Raw genomic sequence first — 24,507 nt, forward strand, 5'->3', positions numbered from 1 at the left:
TTATGGCCCTCAGTTTTATTAGTTAGAATTTCTTTTTTATATATATTATATTACTGTTCTCATTTTGTCATCTTTCTGTATTTTGGATATTTCATCGGATCGTTTAATCAAGATCATAACTGTAGCTGTTTTTCATCTATGTGTCGTTTTAATGCAAATGTAATTATCACCACCTGTGGAAATAGGAGGCGGAGAGATGTCTCGCGTAGCTGTGAACACTGGAGAGCTCTCTAGGCGTGCACAGTCAATCAATAGGTTAGTTAGGAGATTAATTAAGTGTAACTTGCGAGAAACTACTCCCACGAGGTCAGGCCAAGAAAGAGACGGGTCTTTTATATATAATCTCAATACAAAAAAAAAAAAAAAACATGTCAAAGAGGTAATTCTTAATGATTTGGCTGTGTCTGTGTCTTGCCTGACCTTTACATCAGGTGGTATAATACGCCAGAGAGTTGAGCGAGGAGATTATTTAGTGAACTTCAGAGCTTAGGATAACATCAGATATGACAGTACACTGGGCTGAATGTGATTACCTACGATGTGCTAGAGAGCTGGAAGTGTGTCAAGAGACCGAGAATTAGTCTTTATAAATAAAAGAGAAGGACGGTCTAAATGAGTCTGAAACAGAAAATGTTAAGAGGCACAAAACCAAGAAAACCACTCAGGCCCCATCAGTCCTCTGCATAGCTAATTAGAACAACCGTAACCCAAATAGCAAGTCACATCATGTCCATAATCTGCCACAATCTACCAGTTCAATCCACCATCCAGTTTCATGCAAAAAAAATAAATAAAATAAAATCCCCCGTTAACTTGATGAGTACACACCAGGATCATTTACACTGACTGGGACAGTTGCCCTTCAGATCTAAATTTTACATGAGTTGTGGTAAAGTCAGCGGAAATGTGTGCGTCTGCAATTGAGCTTATTGGAATCACGTGTCTAAACCAACTGTTTCAATATTTATCTTAAGCACAGGCCCTGCTGGGACAATAAAACAACGCCAAATGAAGGCAGACATGCAGCTGCTGATTTAGTGACAAGGGCACAGGATGAGACAGATCAGAGACAGGCCAGGTACACTTCACTATGTTCAGTTAAGCTCCGTTTGTTTATTTTGAACAAGAACCAAAAAAATAAAAAGGAAAAAAAGGAAAGAATATACGAAGATCAGTTCAAAAAGGAGCAGGAAGGAGTATAAATGTATTAACTCCGACCCTTTTATCACCCTATGATTTATTGCCATGTATATATATAATGAATGGATTTAATATACAAAATGCCCTGGTATATCATCAATCAGCTGCACCAATATAGGCCTACAGTATATAATTATACCATATAAAGCATCAATCAATCAACTTAATTGCAATAAATATAATGTCAATTATTGTTAAATATTCATAGAAATGTATAATGCCCATTAATATATTACAAACAGTTCATTACACACGCACATATATATATATATATATATATATATATATACACGCACACACATATATATACATACACACACACACACATACTGTACATAAATAAACATATATTAATAACCAAGGGATTTAATATACAATAACAATAATTAGTCACCCTCATTATTAACAAATTCATGAGGTATATATTACAGCTACAGATATATTTACAAAGTTTACATAGTATATAATTAGTAATATCAATATGTGCAATATTCATCCAGTGTTCATACAACCTACTTTCCTCCTTGAATATACGTCTTTTATATATACTTTTTAAGTGAAGTGATGTCTCACAAATGGGACACATTATTATGGAAAAATGTATATCCAAGGTATGTTGAATTATTAACAGTAAATGAGCCACCTCGCTGGTATAAACAGCTGCTTGCTAATATTGGAGCAGACACACTGATCTACATAATTTATGCATTTCTGAACCGTATCTGTTAGAGAGATTAAGTGAGAAAAAAAGAGCAAAAAAAATATTGTGCGATGCAGTGTGCCTAAGGACCATGAGTAAGAGTAGCACCTGGTTTGACAAATGCTAAGACATTAATAAAACACACGCAAATGGAAACGGCTTTCACTTTGGCTGGGCCATTGTGAAGATGTGAAGATGTGAAGAAATACACAATTTATCAGGAAAGTTTGCTGTAAAACTTTTGAAGAACAAGACTGAAAATTCTCAGAAATGCCAGTGTCATCACAATACGAGTCAGGAAGCACGTCACTGGGATGTAATGAAGCAGCGTGTTTCAACCAGTGCAAAAAAAATATATACTTCTACAAGTGATTGGACAGCAACGTCCAGCAATTTTGATGAAAATGAATTCAACTCAAAGTAGCTCAGACGACGCGTATGACTACACCGCTGCAACTCTTCTAACACTTCACCACATGAAATCCAAACAGTTTGATTGGCTGGAGATAATGAACGACAAATGGAGTGACTCCAGACTGAAAAAAAGAAAAGGAGTTATGGCTGGCTGGTTGGCTAGATATGAATTTTCACCACTCTTTATATTTTGACTCTTTCTCTTGGTGAAATGTGTCAAGGTGACAGCCATTCGAGACTAACACTGTGCGACTCCTGAGGCGTAGTTCACTGGATTCGCACAAAGCTAAGCAGCAGTTTTACAACCAACTTTCACTTGTGTGACTTTTAAAAGGATCTTTTACACTGAAAATTGTTGAATGCGTCATTTTACGGCTCAATTCAAATGATATCAAACAATGACCTCTCCTCACTGTACTGTATATCAGTCTGAAAGTACCTCTCTATGAGGGAAATAAAGATGTTCTTGTCTTGTTATTTTACCCTTAAACTCTTTTTCTATTGATTTGTCCATTTTTTTTTTTTTTTTTTTTACATTTAAGGAATAGGAATTGGAATTTATTTATTTATTTAAAACAAGGACAACGCACAAAAAAACTTTATCTTGTAAGAGAAAAAAAGAAGTTATAGCAACATTTGCTAATTTGCTAATACTGCCTGGACAGGTAAGAACTAATAACTGAGAAGTAACATAAAAATCATTGAAATATGATGAGGTGTAAATGATAAGCGGGCAAAACAGGAACCGAGAGCACCAGATCAATAAAAAAAAATGCATATTAGAGCCGAGATCAAAACTGATGTAAAACGAGACCAAATGCGCAGAGAAGAGAAAGCCACAGCGCCACAAAAACGCCTTTGACAGACAGAAAACATCACGCTGCTCATGATTCCACACTGTAGGAGCAGAACCGCTACATGGAGCGTGGCGTCAACTGGCTTCGAATCAAAGGGTGAGAGAGCAGCTTTCTGCCTCACCACCTCAATCCGGACCACCGCTGACTTTTTGGGAGTGGGACACACTGTGAGGAAGATGAGACTTGAGAGGTGTTTAAGAGATTTTTTCCACGGCTGGAGGAGGCAGGTCTCCGAGGAATCTGCTGGAGGCGTCCTGCCGCATGTTCCTGCCTTTACCTATAATCTCCACCAGTAATAAATAATGACAGCTGCACATGCTGCTTTACTGGCGAGGCCAATCAATTGGCCTTCTGCAGATTAGCCTTAAACTACTTAGCCCTCGGAGTAGCAAATCCAGAGGTCCTCATGCAGTCAGGCAACGGTATTGATGATGGCTGCAGTGACCCGATATCCCAGACTTTGCCATGAAAGGGCAGAATTTCTGCAAGCCAAAGAAATCGGATAACTTCGGACAGCTCATAGTGAGGCCTGATAAAGAGCGTCAGGGCTGCACCGTTCACCAACCGCTCTGTAAATCTGATCAGCTGCTAACCCAGGATCAATTAACAGTTTCATCGTGTGAAATATAATAAACTATCCTTCACCGTGAAATGATTTAGACAATTACGACCAAAAAAAAATAAAAAATTCCCCACTGCAAGAACGCCCAGAGCCAAATCAACAATCGATAAGTCAAAGATCACATCTAAGCATTTTAACATTCACATTAAATCTCCTATTATCACTTGGCTAGTCAGCTGGGATTTCCCTGCCAGAATATAGTTGACCTCAAGACACGCAGGTGTAAAGGCGAGAGCCTCGGTCCAGGGCTGCGTTTCCTGGAGATGAGGATTAAGGTCAGCAGCCAAGGAATCGGTTTGAGAAATCACTGATGATGTCGCGGGTATAACCCATGCACGGTAACGTGTCTGTTGAATATAAAGTGTGTGGTCATGTATCTACATGAGAGAGAATCTGTGTTTAAACCAGTGTCAGGTACAATGACTGCACAGTTCACACACATGCTCATGTCTTGAGTGGTACATCTATGTTTTTTTTTCCAAATCTCTGTTAGAGAGAGAGTTTCTAAAGTTAGAAACTTTCAATTTTACAACCGTGGAGGTTTTTCCTTCTATGTTTCAGAGAAATAAAGACTCAAATCTATTTTGTATGCAGCATGGGGGGGGGGGGGGGGCGGCATCAATGTCGCCTGGTGTTCCTTCAGAGGGCCCCTTTCACAGCCCGTCAGAAATCTCCTACCAGACGAACCCAGCAGCTGCTAAATTAGTTACACACTGCTGGTGGGATAAAACAATGTTTCACTGCATGTGTTGCGGTGAAACAGTGTTTAGTTTGACTGGCAGGGATAGAAGGACTGACAATGTACGTGTCTGTATTAGACTCAGAAATATTCCGTAGCGCTGACCTGGACTAGCTCATCTGATTTTGACACATCGGTATCGGCTGCAGCTGTTTTAATGCAGCGCAGTATAAACCTCCAGCGTTTCCGTGTGTGCCAACCGGCGGCGAGGGCATCAGCGCTCAGTCCCCACGGTGTGACAAATGCGGACGCTGCCCTGAGGTGAAAACTCGCATTTAAGGTTGTCGGTGGAGAAACACAAGGCACAAACACAAGCCGGCGAACAAATATGAGAGCAGAAGGCTCGGTGAAGGCAGCTGTTGCTGTGTGTCTGCAGGCCACTGCGTCCAACAGGAATGTTAACGTCTGGGACGTCAGAATACTAATCCATCGCTATACTGGATGACAGACCACAGCAGTGAGCATGGTAAGAAAGTCTTAATTCCTATAATCTGAGACCAAACACACATCTGAAGGGAGGCATGTGGTTAAGGTTAAACACTAATTACCTTCACATAAAATGATAGCATGTTTAACTTCCTATGGTGTAATGTGTGCTCTACTTTTAGAGGCATGGTTGAGCTTTAATTCTCCACGTGATAATGTTATAATTACTGTGACCATGACCGAGGTTTTAGGACATTAAAATGTATGGGGGGGGGGCACCACACCCTGTTCTTGGCTTTCCAAGCACATCCAAAACCATTTGCTGTGCAGTCAGCGTAGCTTAAAACAACTGGTGCTTTAACTACATCCACACTCTGGAAACGGGCTCGTGCTTTAGAGTGCTGGAGTTTAATGTTTTTTAGAGTCTGAAAATAACAGCTCCGGCTGATTCGGCTATTCATAAACAATACATGAGAGATTACCATGAGTGTTTCTGTGAGCAAAAGGGTTTCAAATGCAAACTATTTTTGGTGTGTTGGGTTCAAATGCAAGTCTGGGATTTGTCTCTTTCAAGAGCCGACGCTGGATGCAACCAAGACTGTCAGGCACACAATGCTGGGGGAACCGGGGGGGGGTCACCATGGTAACCTCATGCATGCAGCATGGCTACCCTGATCTGGGGGAAGCTCAAAAATGTGTTAACCTTTTATGAAATTATTGTTCTAGGAACCCGACAGGTATGAAAACGCCGTCTTCGCATTTAAGACTAAAGACATTCTCCGTCTGGAATGAGAAAAGATTTGGGAATGTAGAACATTTGCTACCAAACTGTGAAGGGCCAATATGGTTTGACAAATAATCATTCGCTTGTTGGCCATGGTAGGCCTTTTTGGCTGTGTTCTTGGAGCAGTTTGCCTGATGCATTTTTTCTGGGAAGTAGATTTTACGAGATATTGTGTCAAAATCCCATGAATCAACTGTTTTACTGGTGGATACAATACAGCCAATACTGTATGGCCCACACAAAAGTGAGAGAAACTTCAGTGGCCAATTGAGGCTGCCTCCAAAAAATGCTTAAATATACAGCAGAAAAAAAAGAAAAAGCTCAGCTCCACATCTTTGCTGGTTTTATCCTTTACCTGGGAATTTAGCAAAGATGGGCTTGGTCGTAGATACACCCTATGGGTGACGAATCCTATGTGTGATGTCACAAAGGGTTTGTCCATCTTTGTATACACTAGGTGATATTGAACCTTTCTTTGTATGGACTCAGGGATCCACATGCACACATAGGAATGCAATCCTACCGGTGGTTTTAGCCTATTCTGCTCAAATGTAGCTCTCAGACAAAGGCAACATTCACCAGTAACTGCTTCATGAATCATTTTTGCAGTACTATGTAAATATTTTAATTGGTTAAATGAAAAGGAAAACACTTCCATACCTTGGGAAACCAGCAGTTTTGTTGTGTATCAGCACATTGCTGTTGTAATGATCCATTTTCCCACTTTAAACACATCTGATCTATAAATCACTGTTGTTTTTAATCATAAACTTCTACTGAAAGGTCCACACTGAAGCAGGAACACCATTGTGGTAAACACCAACAAAATGCCAGTAAAAGAAGAAAACCTTACTCAGAGACACATTTAATTTTAAACGAGCGCTGCCCTTTTTCAAACCTCATGGTTCGCATTTGGGCGCGCAGTGTAATCACTTCACTTGCATCATGGCCATTTCAGTGTAATTCCCCTAAACGAATACATCTATATTAGATTAAACGCTTCCATGCTGCCTCTATGTTTAAAGGAGGTCAATGTGACCCATGGAACATTACTATGTAATGGCTTTAAATGAAATAAGGCAACAAAACTACAAGACCTGTGTCTGCGGCAGAAACGTAAGCAACAAGATTAGCCAATCAATGCGCAATTCAGTTAAGCCATAGGTTACGTGCAGATTATGCATCCAATCAACAAGAAATGCAACAGTTACACAGCACGATGCCACAATCCAGGTGTGAATTAATATGAAATATAATCATCTATAACTATAAGGTGAATTAAACACGAGCATTAGTATGATGCTCACCGTCAACCCTCTAAGATTTTTGGATTCTGCATTTGGACATCAGCCTGATTGAACTATTCTGTGAGGCCATGACAGGCAACCTGAAGTGCTGTTGTTGAAACACAGACCTTGAATTCCCTGAGCAGACCAAACCCCCGCTGGTTATCTGAAAGCAGAGATCCCCTGGGACAAGTTCTTTCATATCTGCAGAGGGGCATTTTCTTCACTGGCCACCACTGATCAAGCTTGAATACTTTTTGTACACTGGACTTCCGCTCATCACATACCAATAGAGACAGCCACGGGAAAAAACTCAGCAGTAGGGATGAAAGTTCAAACGCTCTCTTGAAAAACAGGAGAAAACAAAAATAGAGTTGAGCTATGCGAGTTTGGCTGTGCTGTTGCTCCGGGACAGAGGGAGCCTTCTGGTTCGGTATCCTCCATGGTCGATTATGCAACAGTTCCCACTTTAATAACGAGGAGCAGAGGAGGGGGGCACTGCTGTCAAGTCGGTACCTCTCCGGCAGGCATACGAACAGCCAGTCTAAGCTTTTACTCTCCTCTATCTCTCTCTCACACACACACACACTCTGATGACCACCCCCACCCCCCGCCATCCTCCTCAATCTCTGCTTCATTCACCTCGACTCCCCCTCCCACACATCTCCTCTATCTGCCCAAGAGACCCCAAATTCAATTACAGCCAGGGTGCAGTGGGAGGCAGACTCAGCTGCACAGGTGAAAGGAATTCTGATGCACAATATGTCATGCAAACACGTCATAGGAACAATGCAGGAAAAGCTGCAGCGCTGACCGAATACAGGGTGAAATGCACCAATTCCTGTTTTAATTGCCCATCAAGCATGACAGAAAATAACATGGAGAAAGCTTATGTGGTGCAGCAACAGCAGCAGCAGCAGCAGCAAGCCTTCCCAAACGATAAGAACATTTCAGGAGAGGAGAGCAGCAAAGGTGAAGTCAGAGCACCGAGGGTAAAATGAGGCACGGTAGGATAAGGATAATCCCATGATATCCCACTGCTAGCCGGTTCCAACATGTTAATTAGCCGCCCTGAATCTCAATGAGAAATTCATAATTCATTGAAGAGGGGCAGTGCTGCTGTGAAGCTGCTGTGCAGCCGAGGCAAACCAACTCTCTTGAGGGTTTCACCCTTTATTTGAGACCAGGAGGACATCACAGAGGAAGTGGAAGGCTAGCTATGAGCAGCACAGCCGCCACGCCCATTATGTGCTGTGATGTGTACCTACGCCGCCACTGCTGCTGGTTCACCCAGTGGGGTACAGCACCAAGACCTTAATGAAAGGATCAGAAAGCTGTTGTTCACTGAAAAAAAGAGAACGGGCATGGAAAGTCAGAGAGTTCACCTTCACGGGTTTCACGAAATGAAAGAAACCACAGGTCACGTTTGCGTTCGCCCCATTCTTCTTTCTTTTTTTTTTTTATAGACTGACAACACACAAGCGGTCACATTGCGTCGACTTCACTGCTGCTGCCTGAACCAAACAAATATGAGGGTCTCCCATAAAGAAACATCCATCTTGGTTACCATAGGAACAAGACTTATTATAAAGGCATCAGTTTTCCCAAAGCACCTGTGCACAGCACAGACAGCGGTGCAGCATAATAATGCTGTCAGACATAACATGACGGCATTACTGACAGCTTCCTCCAGTAGCCGTTTCACTCTGTCCTTCCTGGAAACGGCGGGAATGATGAAGGGTAAATGAATTGTACCCCTACAGCTCTGTGTGTTTGCCTGTGCTTTTGTGGGAAGTGGAGAGGTGACATAGTGTATGATGAAAATGTTTGCCATCCAAACAACAGTCGATGGCTCCAAGTGCTGCGCCGGAAATCTCTCGTGCTCCCGGGAAAAACATGATTTTCTTTTAGTTGCGGCGTATCTTACAGGAAAAATATCAAACATTGCTGAGAGAATTTGTATTTTTATTGCTGAAGGCAACGTGCAGATTAAGTGCCTTAATAATTATAAAACTGTTTCATACTATATCGTGTTATCACAGTTTTCAGGTATTACTGTTTGTGTTGCTCTGACGAAAACACTGCTTTGAGCTGTCTTCCAAGCCTACCAACAACACAACACACAACATTGAGTTTTCTAAGGTGTAATAACACAGTAACAGTGTATTGGTTTACGCAAACATGTAACTACAGCAGGTGTTAGCCGAGGTGTAGCAGGGAGTGGGCCTGAATCTAAAACACAGACAGACACGCGTGATCCAAGCCTTCATTCCACAGAGAGATTTCATATTACATGTGCAATCGACACAAGATAAGTTCAAATCCGCTGTCATTTTAATTAGCTCAGCTTCTCCCCCGTCTTTCCCGACCAGTACTCCCGACAGTGATCTGATGGAAGTGTGTGGCTCTAGCATGTTAGTATTCTTAGCCATCAGCTGCCACATAATTCCCACTGTTGCTCTCCTCCAGTGGCTCTCATCCTTCACGACCCAATTACATTTCAGGATGTGAGGAGGGAGGAAGATGGCTGTACGTGGGAAAACAACCTCCCCTCCTGCCCCCCTAGCCTCCGCCCCCACCACATCCCGCTGAGGAATTTCAATTTCATGCCATGTGAGAAAGGCAACCGAGGGTTCAGAGTTCATGTGAGGAAAGTATGAGAATGTTTCCTGGCAGAAGACGGCCAGTCCAAGGAAGGATGATGCGAGGCACGTGACCGCCGCCATGTTAACGTTAAATTGCAGCGGTATTTTCCAGCTCCGGCGTGTCTGTATCGTTCACCAGTGGAAATCCCCAAAGAGGCTTTCATCTTCTCGCTGCGCGTCTGAGCCGTGGAATGACGCCCCGTCTCGGCACGCGCGTCTTCCGCGTCTGTTTTTGTAGTGACACCAAGCGTATGACCCCCCTCCCCCTCAAATCCTTGCCGCCCCCCAAAACACACACAGACACACACAGACACACAACGCCATCTTTCAGGGAAACTGGGTCAATCAGCAGTGAAACCAAGAAGAGCTAATAATGCCTCAAAACTTATCGTGAGTCATATGTTAAAGTCAAGGGATTTGAATGGAAGAAAAAAAAAAAAAAAAAAGGAAGCTGCACGCGCACTCCCAGCACGCAGCGCGCGGAGGATGTGTCTCCTGAATATGTTAGTCATAAATGATGTGCAGAGGCGTATCCTCGTGCTAACGCACTATACTCACATTAATGGAGACTCCCCCCCCGCCCCCTCCCCTCTCCCACCCCCCTCCGCTCCTCCTCCCGGCAGATATCAGCGGAGGACAGAACTCTGCGCCACGGCAACAAGCTCAGACGCTCCGCATCCACCCCTATGCGTAGCCATGGCAACCCCCCGCACAGGCCAGTGCGATTACATGTGGCCTTTCAAAAGGAGACCTCGCGTAGCGTTGAAATTCATAACGGCGCGCGTGCACAGGCAGAGCCTAAGAGCCAAACTACCACCTAAGAGGGGGCATATCCCGCGGCTCAAAGGTCGCGGGCGGACGTGTCAACGAGATGCTTTTTAGCAGCGGAGGGAGAGATGATGAATGACAAATAATTCCTTTCCGTGGCGGGAGGCCGCGCGGAGAAGCTGCATGTGTTTTCTAAGAGCGAATAAATTAAAGCTGGCTGCAGCAATACGATTGAGACAGCAGGAAAAAAAAAAAAAAGGACAAGAAATGTTTCTATTTTAAGGCTCCCGAAAGTGAACAAATGCAATATGTTAGCAGAACAGACAGCAGTGACAAATATCAGATGCCTGGATGCTTGTAATCCCCAGTCCCTTTTGCTGCATCAAGGCCTCTGTCTGATAGCCAGCCCCAGCCAGTCTGCAAACATTTTCTCTAGTGACATGGAAGGTAAAATCAGAGCGGTTCTATTTACGTGCGGTGTCTCTGACAATTCTTTCATTCACAACTCTGGAGGAAGAGCTTCCACTAATTCACTCTCCACACCAGAGGCACATTGCAGAAACCTAAAACTGACCACGCACATTAGGAAATGCCACAGTCAGTGCACAGCAAATTAATCTAACTAGATCTTCCTGCTCATGCATGACTCGTATTAGCGAAAGGAGACTGACAGTAATGGGTTTAGAAAACTCATTGACATGGTGTAAAAGGTAGCATGGCCTCTGCCCCATTCTCCTCGACACCCCAACAGCCAATCAAATCCCATTTGTATTCACTATTGGGCCATGGAGAAATATTGGTGCCAAATCATCCTCTGTGCCCAAATCATGAAACCACCACCTCTCCTCTGTCAGTTCTCCCCCTAAAGCGCTGCGAGGCTGGGGGAAGCAGACCGTGTCCCCACAACAGCTCCGGGTTTAACAGGATTTAGTGCACTGCTTCGGCACTAGGCTGCCTTCCTCCCTCCGTCATATTTGAAAACGCACAAACTGAAACATGAGATACTTTCTGTGGTCTGCGGTGTGCACGAATAATATGCAGGTGGAATTTCAATTAAATCGCCCGCTTCTGCGCAGACTCTGCGTTACAGAAGATGAGTTTCCTCTTGAGAGTTTCTACATATGCTGTGCAGACTGGACTGCTGCCAGTCACTATTTATGGATATTATTAAAGGATTAATATTTCCCTAATAAATTCAAGAACAAAGCAAGGAAATGCATCCTAACCACGGGCTTATCGTCCAGCGATATTTTCAGCAAAAATGTCCGAAAAGCTGGCATATCTAAAGTCGGCGTTAATTTAACAAAGAAGAACACTAGAGCGTGTGGTTTAGGTAAGCATCTATCGTAACAGCAGTAGAGATACTTGTAGGCTTGATGTTCCCATACTTAGCATTACACCAAGAAGGTGTCACTAATGATTATTTACATTATCGACTAATCTTTCACTTCTGTTCTCATTTCACTGATTCATGTGTCATTTAGTCAATAAAATGTCAGAAACCAGTTCCACTGTCCTAAAGTAAAGCTTAACCAGGCATGTTTCACCAGTTCACATTCTCACAATTAGGAGGCTAATGTTTCACACTTAATTACATTTTGGTATATTTACGCCCTAAATTATTTATTTAACATTTAATACTTGTAGATGAATTTTGTTTTGATTAACCTGTCACCTCAAATCATTACTGGCTTTAAAGCTCCTTTGTGTCAAACTATGTCTATTTAAATTACCTGGACTGATGCTTTTAATAAACTCAATACCCGCTTCGCGTTGCTTCCTGACAACTGCTGTGTTTATGTGGAGAGTAACAAAATAATCTGTATAAAACGCCTCATGTAACCACCTCAATCTGAATCAACTGGTCTGACTGGAAGAACTTCTGGAAGATAATTCTTCTTCTTCTGTTATATTTCTGTCAGGGTCCAATGACTTTCCACTTGTGAAAAGGGGCATATTAGGAGCATTTACTTCATCATTTTATGTAACATGGATGACAACACTCCACTCGATATCCCTAACTAAAGGTCTGTGTGTTGCACAGTAAAGACAATAGCAGTGAAGCTACATTTAGTTTAATTTTAAGATGCACTTCTGTATTAGTCCAATCCAAACCAACCGAGTCTGAATTAAAACGTAGCCATCTGTGCACCTCTAACACCCTACTCGCCATATGCATCTAAGCCCTGACCAACAGGTGGAAACACACTGCTGCTCGGTCAGTCATTGAACTGGCACACTGAAGCAGTTGAAGACACAGCTGAAAGAAGCCCTTCATCGCGTTTCTACTCGTTAAGTCAGGACCTCATTGCCATTCAGCTGACAACAAGGCACACTGGAGCTGCTCTAATTGCTTCCCATCACAATGAATGGGTGACAGCATATGGGGAAAAGAGTGATGAGTGATGGCATGAGAGCAAGCCCTCTGGACTGGTGTGAGGGTCTTGCTCTAAGGCATGCAGGTCCTTCCTTTTGTGACAGAGAGGCCCTTTAGTCTGGGTGGCCCCCGCCGCCCCGGTTTTTCTGTGCTGTAAACATGCTTTAGTTATGGAGGATGGAGGCGAAAATCACTGCAAGCACCAGACGGGTCCCAGAATAGGTTAAATACGGATGGGTACACGCATAGGAAGAAAGAAAAAACTTCTTCTTGGTGATTTCAGTGGGAGTGATGCCCACTGGATCAAGCAGGCTAAGAGATTAATTACAGCCTGTCACATAAACAATGTAGCTAATGTCAGTGTGACTCAGTGGTTTGACCTCTCACACAATTTGAGTCGAGATGGGGAGAGAGCTTTATGCTGCGCATACTGTATATATTCAAGACACATCAACTGAGAAATGTTTTTGTATCTTTAGACAAATCACAGTACAGCATGCTAGAACGATCAACATCCAGGAATGATGGTCAGCAACATATATCTTCACCCATTAATTTGTAATCTGGCCTGACTGATCAAAAGCCGAGAACATCAACACCCCCAGGATGTTGCTCCGAATTTCCTCGACTTCTATATACTGTGCTTGGAAAACAACAAAGAAAGAGTTGCTTTCTGCTCTTTGCAGATAATGTATATTAGCTCATGGCTTTGCAGTGAATCTGAAACAAGACGAGTGCTCTAAGTGCTGAAAGTTTTCAGGTGCTGCATGGTGTCTTTGCATCTGGCAACACTACATTATGAGCTTATGCTAAGCTAAAGCTAACAGCTGTACTGCCTGGACACTTATTCTCACTTATCCAACTCTGGGGAATACGGTGAGTGACTAAATTTGACAAAGGGGTGGCTTATCCCTTTAACTTTTTAACTGCTGTTGGTGATTGAGGAAAACACGGAAGAAGAACCCAAGATTGGTAGGATTCATCCACTGGGGATCATGAGCGTCTGTAGAAATGGAAATCTGGGATATATATAAATGTGTAAGTGAAAATTTGTACTGTAAAAGGTGCTTCAGGAAAAGCAAGGCATCCCCAAAAAATCAAAGGAAGTCATCCTCTGGGGATCATCAGTGTCTGTCTGTTCAGCAGCTGCCGAGACATTTAGCTTTGAAATAGTGGAAAAGCTGAACGTGGTTAAAAAATATGTGATTTTCTTTGAGCCACTGTATAAATTTTCTGCTGACTTTATGAGTAATTAGGAGACAAAAAGCAATATATTGTGATCTAATGAGACTGCGCCGTGTGAAAAGCTCATCTATAAAGCAAATGGAAACGCTAAGAGCTGAAGGAGGTTCCTAATTAATGAATTCAGGATTTTTCTCTGCGCGGTGGCCTTTATAAAAAAAAAAAAAACGGGCTGCACCATGACTGTAATGGACAAAACGAATAGACGTAGAGGACAGCCTGGTATCCTCAGTGCTCGATGGTTGTTTGAGTGGAAGAAGTTGTAGAGATGGAGAGAGAATGGGTGTGAATTTCTAATGATGAATGCCTGTGTTGCTAGAGTCGGTACATGAAATGTAAATGTCAGATTGTGCCTGATAGCTTTCTAGTAGTATAAGGTCTGGCAAATGGAGCATGACTGTTTCATTCATTCACAGGAATGAAAATGACTTTCCTCCCTCCGCTCTGCCTTCGTGATCCCATCCCCCACCTCCTAAACCCCTAAATGCATGCCGCAATCTCCCTCTTCACACAAAACTTCTGTACACCTTCCACAAGCCATCACCAGACATGAGCATGAACACGTCAGCACACACACTGTTTGAGCATCTTCGCCTTACGAACCGAGAGCTGCCGTCTGGATTCACTGCTCTGCTGATCTCTCTGTTGCATAGGAGTGAACAAACTTCAAACCAGGTCCTTAAAAATAATTTTAAAAAATCATTTTATTTTGTATTTTCTGATCGTCATCAGTCTGCCTTCGACCGTTTTTTTTTGTTGTTGTTGTTGTCTTTTGCAGCCAGACATCATCTGCATCAACAAATGTGTGTTCACAGCCAGAGTGCTAAGTAGGCCACAGCATGGTATGTGACCCACGAGATGGCTCCATGGCCCCTTTTTGTTTCTCAACCATCTGATACTCTGCCCGCTGAGGTGGAAACGTATCCCTCTCTAAAGCAGAGAAAGGAACTGAAGCCTTCGGTATCACTAACAGGGTGAGGTTCGTCGTGTTACGTTTTCTTAAAGAGACGCATAAAATTGTCCTTTGACTACAAAATTAACTGCTACTTCTCGAACAATGCCGCACGTTCCCGCCGCGAAGCGCAAAACTAGGTAATTGCTTGACGAACGTGTTTTGTGGACCATGCAGTTATCTCGCGTCACTGCCGCAGGGAAGAGATTAACATCAGCGGGATGCGAACCAAGTTGGCGTATGTCTTCTGTAGCTCGTAGGCCTCGGCCAAGAAAGATTTTAAGGATGGAACTGGCTGAATCAAATTATAGCTATGGCTTTCCTATCACGCCACCTTTAAACCTTCAAAAAGGATTTAACTTGATCAAATTTTTTAAGCCAAGAATCGAATATACCCCGTTTTGCCTTTACAAACATGGAGTGCCTAAAACATAAAACAGCACTTGTGACACTGACTGAACTAGATTGTTTTTAAGATCTTCCCACTCCGAACGTGAGCGAGCGGCCGAGGAAAATGTACTCCTTTGACACCGGAGGGCAAAAACAATATCGAGCCCGGTGAGATTTTTATCTCAAGTGCTGACTTGAGATAGAGCACATAATGTGCGTTAAATTGACCATGAATGAAGCTTTCTGTTCGAGGGAGCCTTTTGTTACCCTCTCCCGTGCCGCATCTTCTGCTCGCTTCAGCCCAACCTGCCTGCTGAAAAGAGGGGTTTCTATCTCATCATCGCTACCACTCGACTTCACCATAATGGCCATTCTAGGTCCTTATGGAGGCTGAAAGAGCCAGGGTGTGTATGTGTGACTCCAGCTATTAGTTCAAGCACAAAGCGCAATATCTCACCATGGCACCTCTCTGACCCGGAGACAGAACAGGTGTTTTGTAGCCTCTATATGTGCGTCCCGCTGGCAGAAGTGGGACCCTTACATACATATTTATTCCTGCTGATTTGATTTATTTGTCACTGTCAAGTTGTTGTTGAATGTTTCTCTTAACCTCCTGAGACCAGAGCTTTTATTTGGTCTGCGTTTTTAATTTGGGATCAGTAGGACCTAAGATGTATAAAAACTAAGTATCAACTTTGACCAGGAAGTAGTCGTTTTTGAAAAAGAAAAAACAATGTCCTCATATGTGGACACTGGGATTATTTCATTATTTATATTATAATAAAGTCACCCAAGGTGTGACAAAATATCAAACTGCTTATTTTAATAGCTGAACATGGCTGAGCAAAGACAGACCAATGAAGTCTCAGCGTCCTCAAACAAGTACTTGCTAATTAGCAGCGATGTAGCTCGTTGCTATTGATAAAATTTGTTTAATTTGTGAGTCACATCAAACTAGAAACATTGGTAAGAATAGATAAATAAGCTTCAGCCATAAAATTCAATGATGTTTTCTATCTCGTGCACTTTTGTCCTGTGATCGCCTGTAAAATGAATCCGCTTTCATGTTTTTACACCGACTAGAGTAAGCTGCAATAAAACCTAAAACTTAATGTCCCCATATGTGTTCTCTATGTGTCCTCTTACCTGCACCATATTGGTTTTATATATACAGTTTTATTTTATAGTGTCTGCTATTGATCTCACACAAAACCACAGAGGAGATGACTTTAAACTCTCATTGTACTGCAATGACAATAAATCCATTCTGATTCAGATTTTTCCTGTCAAAAAATCCAAAGTGAGTGTCAGTGTCAGTGAGTGTGTTTGTACCCCGGAGAGCAGAACAATGTTAAACACCACTCTGGGACACTAAAACCTAATGTGTGCTGACTAAACTCTGAGGGTGATGTCGCCTTAGAGAGCCATAACCTGCAGAGAGCAGAGCTGCACTGCAGGTTTTTACAGAAGCAGCCTGAATAAAATCATTTCCTCTCCAGCTCTATCTCGTCATCAGATGCAGGCGTCATTGGATGGACAACATTAAATTTCCAAGCGCCAAACAGGCCCTGTTAATGTCTGATATTACCACCAGTGACCAGCTTTACCTCCATCAGACCTGACTTCAAAATCTACCGCCACGTGTGTCTCGAGCTACCACTTGAGATATGATCTCAATTTCGTGCTTCGTATGCCAGTAAACACCTACATCATTTGGGGCTCGGTCAAATATTGTGCACACAGCTGCTGCCTCTTAGAGATCACTACATGCCGCCATTTGAGAAGCATAAACGCCCCAGCATGTGTGTTCACATTATGTTATGTAATGAGCGTTGAAGTCTCTTGCCCACTGAAAGCACAAACGTTAAGTTATTATTTATCTGCACCCTGACATTAGTTATTTCAGAGACCTGTACAGAGTTCAGATCATAACTCACGCCCTGGGAGCGCCCAGTATGCACAGTAATGTCACTACTGTGCTGTTTGCAGAACGTTTCCTGTAATAATAAATAAAGACAAAGGTCATTAGAGAGGAAATGTGGCACTTAAATACACATGGTTACGTTGCATTCACAAGGACACACAAGTTTCTCATGAGAGAATCTTGCTCAGGCTCCTGTAATAGTAGGCGGTCCGTCAATCTGACCACACTACTAAGGGAATGTGGTCACAGGCGGCTCAGACCACATTCAAATATGGATCTCAAGTTCATCATCCGTCTTTCTTGGGGTTTGTTCACACCTGTTCTTTAAGGTGGCCACTTGTGAGCTGACCAGTCGGGATGCATGTTAGTACCAGGTCTGTTTAAGTGTGCAAATTAAAAGACAAAGCCAAAAGAAGATCTTTTTTTTGATCTTCAAGAATGTTGTCGCTTAAAACAAAACCAAATAACTCACAACTCCCCTAAAGTACACTAGGGGTGGGTATCACGATACGTATCACGATACTTGTGTAATTTTAAATGAAGCTTAAAATACAAGTTGCAAATATGTACATCAGATGACGGTGATAATTCATTGGACAAATTTGAGTAAAAAAAAAAAAACAATATTAATTCAAATGATCCACTTCCAATTTAGTGCACTTATACAGAAAAAGTGGTGGTCGAGGTGCAGAAGTCGTTCGATTAGCCCAAAACATGACTTTTTCTTTTTAAATCGATATTCAGAATCAATATTGCATCGGAAGAAAAAGTACTGCGATAAACTATTTTTTCCCACACGTAAAGTACACACATCATAATGTGACTAAACTGAGAGCAACTGAACAGGATTTGTGCGTACCTAGTGCGTCTTAAGGACAACACACGATACCGGTAGAAAAATTAGCATTCATGCACAAGGAGAGCCGCCCCGCTCAGCCAATACTCATACTGCCTTGGAAAAACCGCCACAAGGACACATCCAGCCGGCACTGCACACTCTCTAAATGTCAGTATAGCTCAGCAGCCGAGCAGAGCCCCATTCATACACATTAAGCAGGTCCTCTGTGCCTACTGCTGCATCTGTTTCCCTCCATCACTTTCCACTTGGTGATACAGAGAAGATTCTGGTCACAGGATATACCATAGCTAGTTCTTCTATTCAGCCAAGACAAATGACCTGCTCCTCATTTTTTTCAATTTCTGCACCTAGCCCATGTTTCTGCAAAAAATATATCAACACCACCACGTACACAACACCAGTTTGGTAAATGCTAAGGAAAATCATTCTATGGCCTAATAAAGTATGTGGCTGGTTTTATTCTATACGCTATGTTTTTACAGTCCACCAGTGAGTAAATCCCAAACGAAACACAAAATGCCACGAAGCATTAGTCTGCCATTCTTTTTAGCTACAGATTAATTGGTTGAACACGGCTTACCGGAAGCAGTGTGACGTGAAGTGATGAATAAATGTTTCTATGCAAAACACTGCAAGTGTCCTGGGCATATAACGAGAGGTAATTGAGTATCAGTATCTAATTTTAGCTCCCCTTTCACGTAATCTGGACAAACAGCTTAGTCCACAGAGTCCAAATTTGGATCCGTGTGATGAGAATGCTAATCCTCTAAATCTGAAATCATGAATGGAATTCAAAATGGCAACTCTTTTCATTAAAAAAAAATCTTCTTCTAGCCTCTCTTGTGTACCTGACAGTCTTCACTGCATTGAACAAGAAAGAACCAGTTGTTCCCTGCACGTGATCCTCACGCTAATGTAGGAAACAGCGGAAACATATTTCAGTGTTCATGGTTTGTACGGAATATCTGTAAGGTAGTCGGGAGGTCACAGCGGTGAAATAATTGTGCTGTAATGGGCGACAGCAGCAGAGCAGATTTGTGACAGTTCGGGAGATTAGAAAGCGGTGAACAGGAATTAAATACCACCACAATGAAATGGAGGAACACTGACATTACTAAAAAAGATCCCTCCAGTTTCATCCATGCATTCAACATGCAGTTGCCATGCCAACCTGTTACCAGACTGCTGCTGCTATGATGAAAACGGGAACCGCATCTTGGCTACCGTGCAATAATGAAGAGTCCCATTTCGACATTAGCATTCCCACCAAGAGATGCAAGAAACCGGAAAAGACGACGGTAGCAACTCACCGAGATGTCAAAGAGCTCCTCTGTGTTGTCCAACATACGGACCCTGATGGTGACATGTCGGCCAGGGGGCATAGCTGGGGGTCTGTGCCCGGGGTCCAACGTGCTGATGCCAAGAGTCTCTGGGGCTCCAAGGCGTTGCACTGCTCCAGAGGACATTGGTTCCAAATCTGGCTCTGCCATGGTGCGCTGCACTGCTCACTGCCCAACCTGCACCCGAAGAACACATTCACACACAATCATTAACTCTAACACAAACCCAAAATATTCAATAGTTAAATCTCCCCTTAAACAGCATCAGGTGCTGGTACAATACAGTACAATGACTGCATCAGGGCCCAGAGGACAGGCTGCACAACCTTCCATGTCACACTAACAGAGTAATTGCAAATGCATTATTTGCACTCGCTGCTAATGGCTGATAATTGTTGCCTGTGGGAGACCAAATTAGTGTTAAAAAAAGAACAGAAAAGATCCAAGCATGTTCTTGATTTCAAAGCACAAATCAGGCAGCCCTAATTTGATTTGACAAATGAATCACGAGGCTAGAGTGTAAAATCAAAGAGCCACAACAATGACAATTGATTGGTGCAGTCGTAAAAAGCAAGACATTGCGGCCTAAGACACGGAGGCATACGCATACTTGGAATTTAATTGGTCTCAAGGGCAGCAAGGCAAACATATGGACGATGCAGGAGATGGGAACTCAATGCACTGTGAATACAATCTGAGAGCAAAGAGTATGTTGCTGTTGCCGTATTCATCTCTTTCTTTTTTGTGTGCCACAAGGTCACAAGTGACCGTTTTCTGGCAAAAGGGAGGAGCTGGGGAGGAGCGAGGGGCCCATCCTACTTTGAACCTGAGGACATCTTGTCAGTCATGTCAGGAACGCCAACAAACATACTGATGAGACACATCAATCAGAGGAAGCAGATGTAGCTACAGACATCAAATTGACTAGTGAAAGAAATATATTAACTCCAGTGGCTCCAGTGTCTGACAACCAACTCTTGTAGTCAGTTTGACTTATCAAGTCAGACTTGAGAGCTGTATCCATCTTTTAAAGTCAGTTTTGAATAACAGCATCACATTGTCAGAATGCAAAAACTAGATAGCAGCAGACATCAGTTGGCTAAAAGCAGTGTAATTAAATAGTTAGCTGAATGTTTAGATGGCTAAACATTACAAATACATAATTAGTAGCTCTCTTAGCTTAGTAGCTCTCTTAACTTATTAGGCAATTCAAAAGATAAAAATATCCAAAACAAAATTTTGCAACCAAACGGTGAAGTCACAATAAATAGCTAAGCTGTGTGAAGTGTGAAGTTAAGTGATAAATGGTGTAAGGACAGCTAAAAGACTGCTAGCTTAACACAGTGCTTCTAGCTAGTCAATAGAAGTAATGGATAAATCACTCAAATAGGCACAAAATCAATTATGAATTTAACTAGCCTGAACTCATATATACATATATAAAAAATAAAAAGCTAATAGTACGGAATAAATGGTGATTACATAGTATGTCATTCAGATTAACTGTTGACATGGCTAGGGATAACCGTTTACATCATTATCATTATTATTATTATTATTAAGATGACTAATAAAGTGATAAATTGTTTAAATAGACTGTGAAAATGAACGGACAAAATGCTGAAAAAGCATTTTGTGACAGATAAACTGCTGAAACTGTTCTTAATATGCTAATGCTAAACATTGCACAATGGAGAAAAGTTAGATGTCAAAGAAATATAAACAATTAATTTAAACTGTAATGTAATGGCAGAAAACTGATGGAACTTTCTGAATGGTTAATACACTGGTTTCAATAAATAGCTTAAATAAATGGATAAAGTGACGAAATATTAATGTATACAGATAATTTATGGATAAATGGGTTAAATAGTTAGCACAAACCAATGAGTATAGCATAAATAAATGGTAGATAAAACTACAAACTGATGAAAAGATTATTTTGAAGTCGGGGGGAAACAAATGTCGGTGTCAGTGAGTTCATCTGACGGAGCTGTAAAGGTACAGTTGACAAAAAAAAGTTGGGAACCACTGCGCTGTTACATCCCATATATGGAGGGTTGTTTGATATTCCAATTCAAGTAGCAGAATCTGGAATGATCTGCAGTGTCAATCAGTCTTTACTTCGCCCAGGTGGAGGACAGTGTTTGGACAAAGTCGTGGACTCATTCATTTTGGTTTGGTACGTGGGCAGGCCACTACCCACCCCCTTCAATGACTCCACAGCCAGATCCCCCAAGGCCCTGCTGTCCTGCTTAATTCTCTCTTCATTGCACATTCCAGCAGGCTGATGTCATCCTGAGACCTCACCAAGTGGTTCGGCAGAGTACTGAGGCCAGTGGGCAGTGGTTCAGACGCCGCAGAGGTGAATGACTGCTGCCAAGTTTAAACTGAAAGCTGAATAAGGCATTTTAAAAGGAGTGGATAATGTAATCCAGCAGAGTGTGTGGGAGAATATAGGCCAAGGACGGAGGATGCACTAAACTCTGTCTGATGACGGTCTGCCTGATGCTGCAGACGGGAATATAAAAAGTTTCCAATCCAAGTTATAGTGCTGAGACTAATGATCGATAGTTCATTGATTAATCAATCAGTCATTAAAGTGGCACGAGCCCACAGTGAAGTCTTTAAATTGTCACTTTCAATGATGGAAGCAGAAATTCTTCAGCTCAACAGCTGGTTTCGTTTTAAATTAAGTTTTATCCTTTCCGAATGTCTTATGCTCAAAGGCTAGCAAAAGTAAAGCGCAATTACTAATTCCGCTAATAAAGACATGTGTTCTCTCGTTTGAGATCAGTCTTTCCCCTCGTTGGCTACCAAATGAAAGTGATCACGCTCAAATTATAAAACCATAAACATGCCAGTAAGCATCATAAGACCAGTGCGCTTAGAGAGCATGTATCATCAGCGCCTGTCTTTCCTCCGTCTCCACGGAGCCGTGGCTGAGAGATGTTGGTGTGCTCCAGCCGAAGTGCGGACTAACACTCCCTCGGGCTGATGAAAACCAGACCTAATGCTGTCACCAGGGTCGCAAATGGAAATAAACACACTTTTCAATTAAAACCCGCTCGCTTTTGACATTTGATCTCAACACCGTCATCACTCAGTGGCTCCTTTGCCTTGATTATTGGCAAGTGTCTCACGTCGAGTCTGTGAATTTGTGGATTGCGTGACCCGCACATGCGTGCCACGTAACCAGACACTCCTCAAACAAAGCAGCAGTGACACAGAGGCCAGTGAAAGAGTAGACAGTGATTATTTCAGCCGACGCATACCCTCCACTGAATCATGAATCAATGAGTCCTGAGTGTAGGTGTGTGTGCGCTGTGTGAATAGGTAACCGAGGCCTCGTCAAACACACAAAACAGCCACCGGTTGTACAGATGGCATCTTGTTCCTAAGGCCAGAGCATGACATAAAGCACAGTCGCCTTGTATACAATGCCAGCAGGACGTTTACAGACTCCTGGCTGTTTCTCAGGGTAAACCACTCTGCTTTTGAACTTGTTTGCTCGAAATTCCCCACGAGTGTGTAATGTGGAGCCGTGACTGCTGGCTTGTAGAGTCTCCAGGGTTGTAACAGTGGCTCCTCTGTGCTTGGGGGCACACACAGGGGCCCCTCGGCGGAGTCCACCACCGCACAGCTGGAATCCTTTAAGCGACAGCTGAATGGCCAGAGGCCGAAAAAGGCCAGCTATCTACCTGAGAGGAGCTCGGTTTCCTGTGTATTCTGCAACAGACACCGATACCTGGGTGTGGCTGGCATTGCGTGAACCACATTGAATTCCCACTGTATTATTGGCAGCGTGACATGTGTTCATTAAGTGAAAGGAATGACACCCAACAGGGTGCAGGCGTGCTGTAACCAGATCCTCCACCGAATGAAAAGAAAAAAAGCAGAAAATGGTGAAATCCTGCACTCGCTGAGGTCTTTCCCTGCACGTACAACTCACCTCACAACGTTTTGGCAGCACACATAAATGTAATGTAGGTTAATAGAGCAGGCTGCTGTAATCCTCGGGACATTATCAGCCGGTACAGTAGATGTGACATGCTCGGACTCACCTGGACACGTTGTGGAAATTAAGTGGCAGATATTACATGCTCACTTCCTGTCGATACGTTTGATCCCTTAAATGTCACAGACATGCACGGATCGTTTCTGCAGCTGCAGAAACCTCAGAGACTGCGGCGCCTGCACGCATCCATACAGCTAAGGTATATCTGTGCAACGAAAGCCACACTGCAGGACAGACAGGACCCTCACCGGCCGCATATGAGCATTTTCCCACCAAGTCATAGTCATCCCCCTTCCCTGGAAACCCACAGCGTGACTAAACAACACGGGAAAGATACTCCCAAGACTTAACCCTAATCTCCTCTAACAAGTTGAATCACTTCCCCTTAAGAGCACAGTGAGAGCGGACTTGCACGATTCTTACCCCCTTCTCTCGAAAATGCGGGCTTGTCCACACGCAAGTATTTCCCAGCTGAAGGGGGGAGATTTCTTTACATCCACGTCCAGCCGCAGTGGGACAAAATGAATTCCCCGGCGGAGTTTCAGATGCGGCTCGCACCGGAGAGGAGGCTTCCTGCGGTCGCCATGGCGGACGACTGAGCGAGTGAGCCTTGGAGAGACGGGATTACAGTGAGGCGAGCGGCGGATCCACTCCCGGTGCCTTTACTCAGACAATGAAGGAGGTGCAGCACCTCCACCTTCTTAGCAGGACCGAGGGAGCACCGAGGAGCAACAGCACCACCTAGTGGTCGCACCAGGCGCGACGCAGTTCACAAACTAAACGCTTGTTCTCAAAGTTTGACTGTTTCCAAATAGCGCGATAGATGTGAGTTATTAGAAGTTTAAAGATGTCAAATTGTTTCGTTTCGGCGATTTTTATCTAAGGTTTGAGGAGCACCAAGTATTTATGATAATGTCAACGTGAAGGGAAAGTAATGAAACTATCTACTTAAAAAGTAAATTAC

At 43.0% G+C, this 24,507-nt stretch overlaps 1 protein-coding gene across 3 annotated transcripts in view; it reads right to left on the reverse strand.

The window, feature by feature from the left end:
- The window catches only part of farp1 (FERM, RhoGEF (ARHGEF) and pleckstrin domain protein 1 (chondrocyte-derived)), a 53,404-nt gene extending 29,143 nt beyond the window's left edge, over window positions 1-24,261 (reverse strand). Inside the window, exons 1-2 of one of the 3 annotated variants that reach the window (XM_047601311.1) lie at window positions 23,967-24,240; window positions 19,496-19,702 (exon numbers count right to left, since the gene is read on the reverse strand). In XM_047601311.1, coding sequence (XP_047457267.1) covers window positions 19,496-19,675 — 180 coding nt within the window. In that variant the 5' untranslated portion in view covers window positions 19,676-19,702; window positions 23,967-24,240. Of the gene's footprint in view, window positions 1-19,495; window positions 19,703-23,966 lie in introns of all 3 variants that reach the window. The other 2 variants (XM_047601310.1, XM_047601313.1) reach the window with 2 other exon arrangements.
- Between the last annotated feature and the right edge of the window lie 246 nt (window positions 24,262-24,507).

Source organism: Mugil cephalus, chromosome 12 (genome assembly GCF_022458985.1).
Source record: "Mugil cephalus isolate CIBA_MC_2020 chromosome 12, CIBA_Mcephalus_1.1, whole genome shotgun sequence".
Lineage (NCBI taxonomy): Eukaryota > Metazoa > Chordata > Actinopteri > Mugiliformes > Mugilidae > Mugil > Mugil cephalus.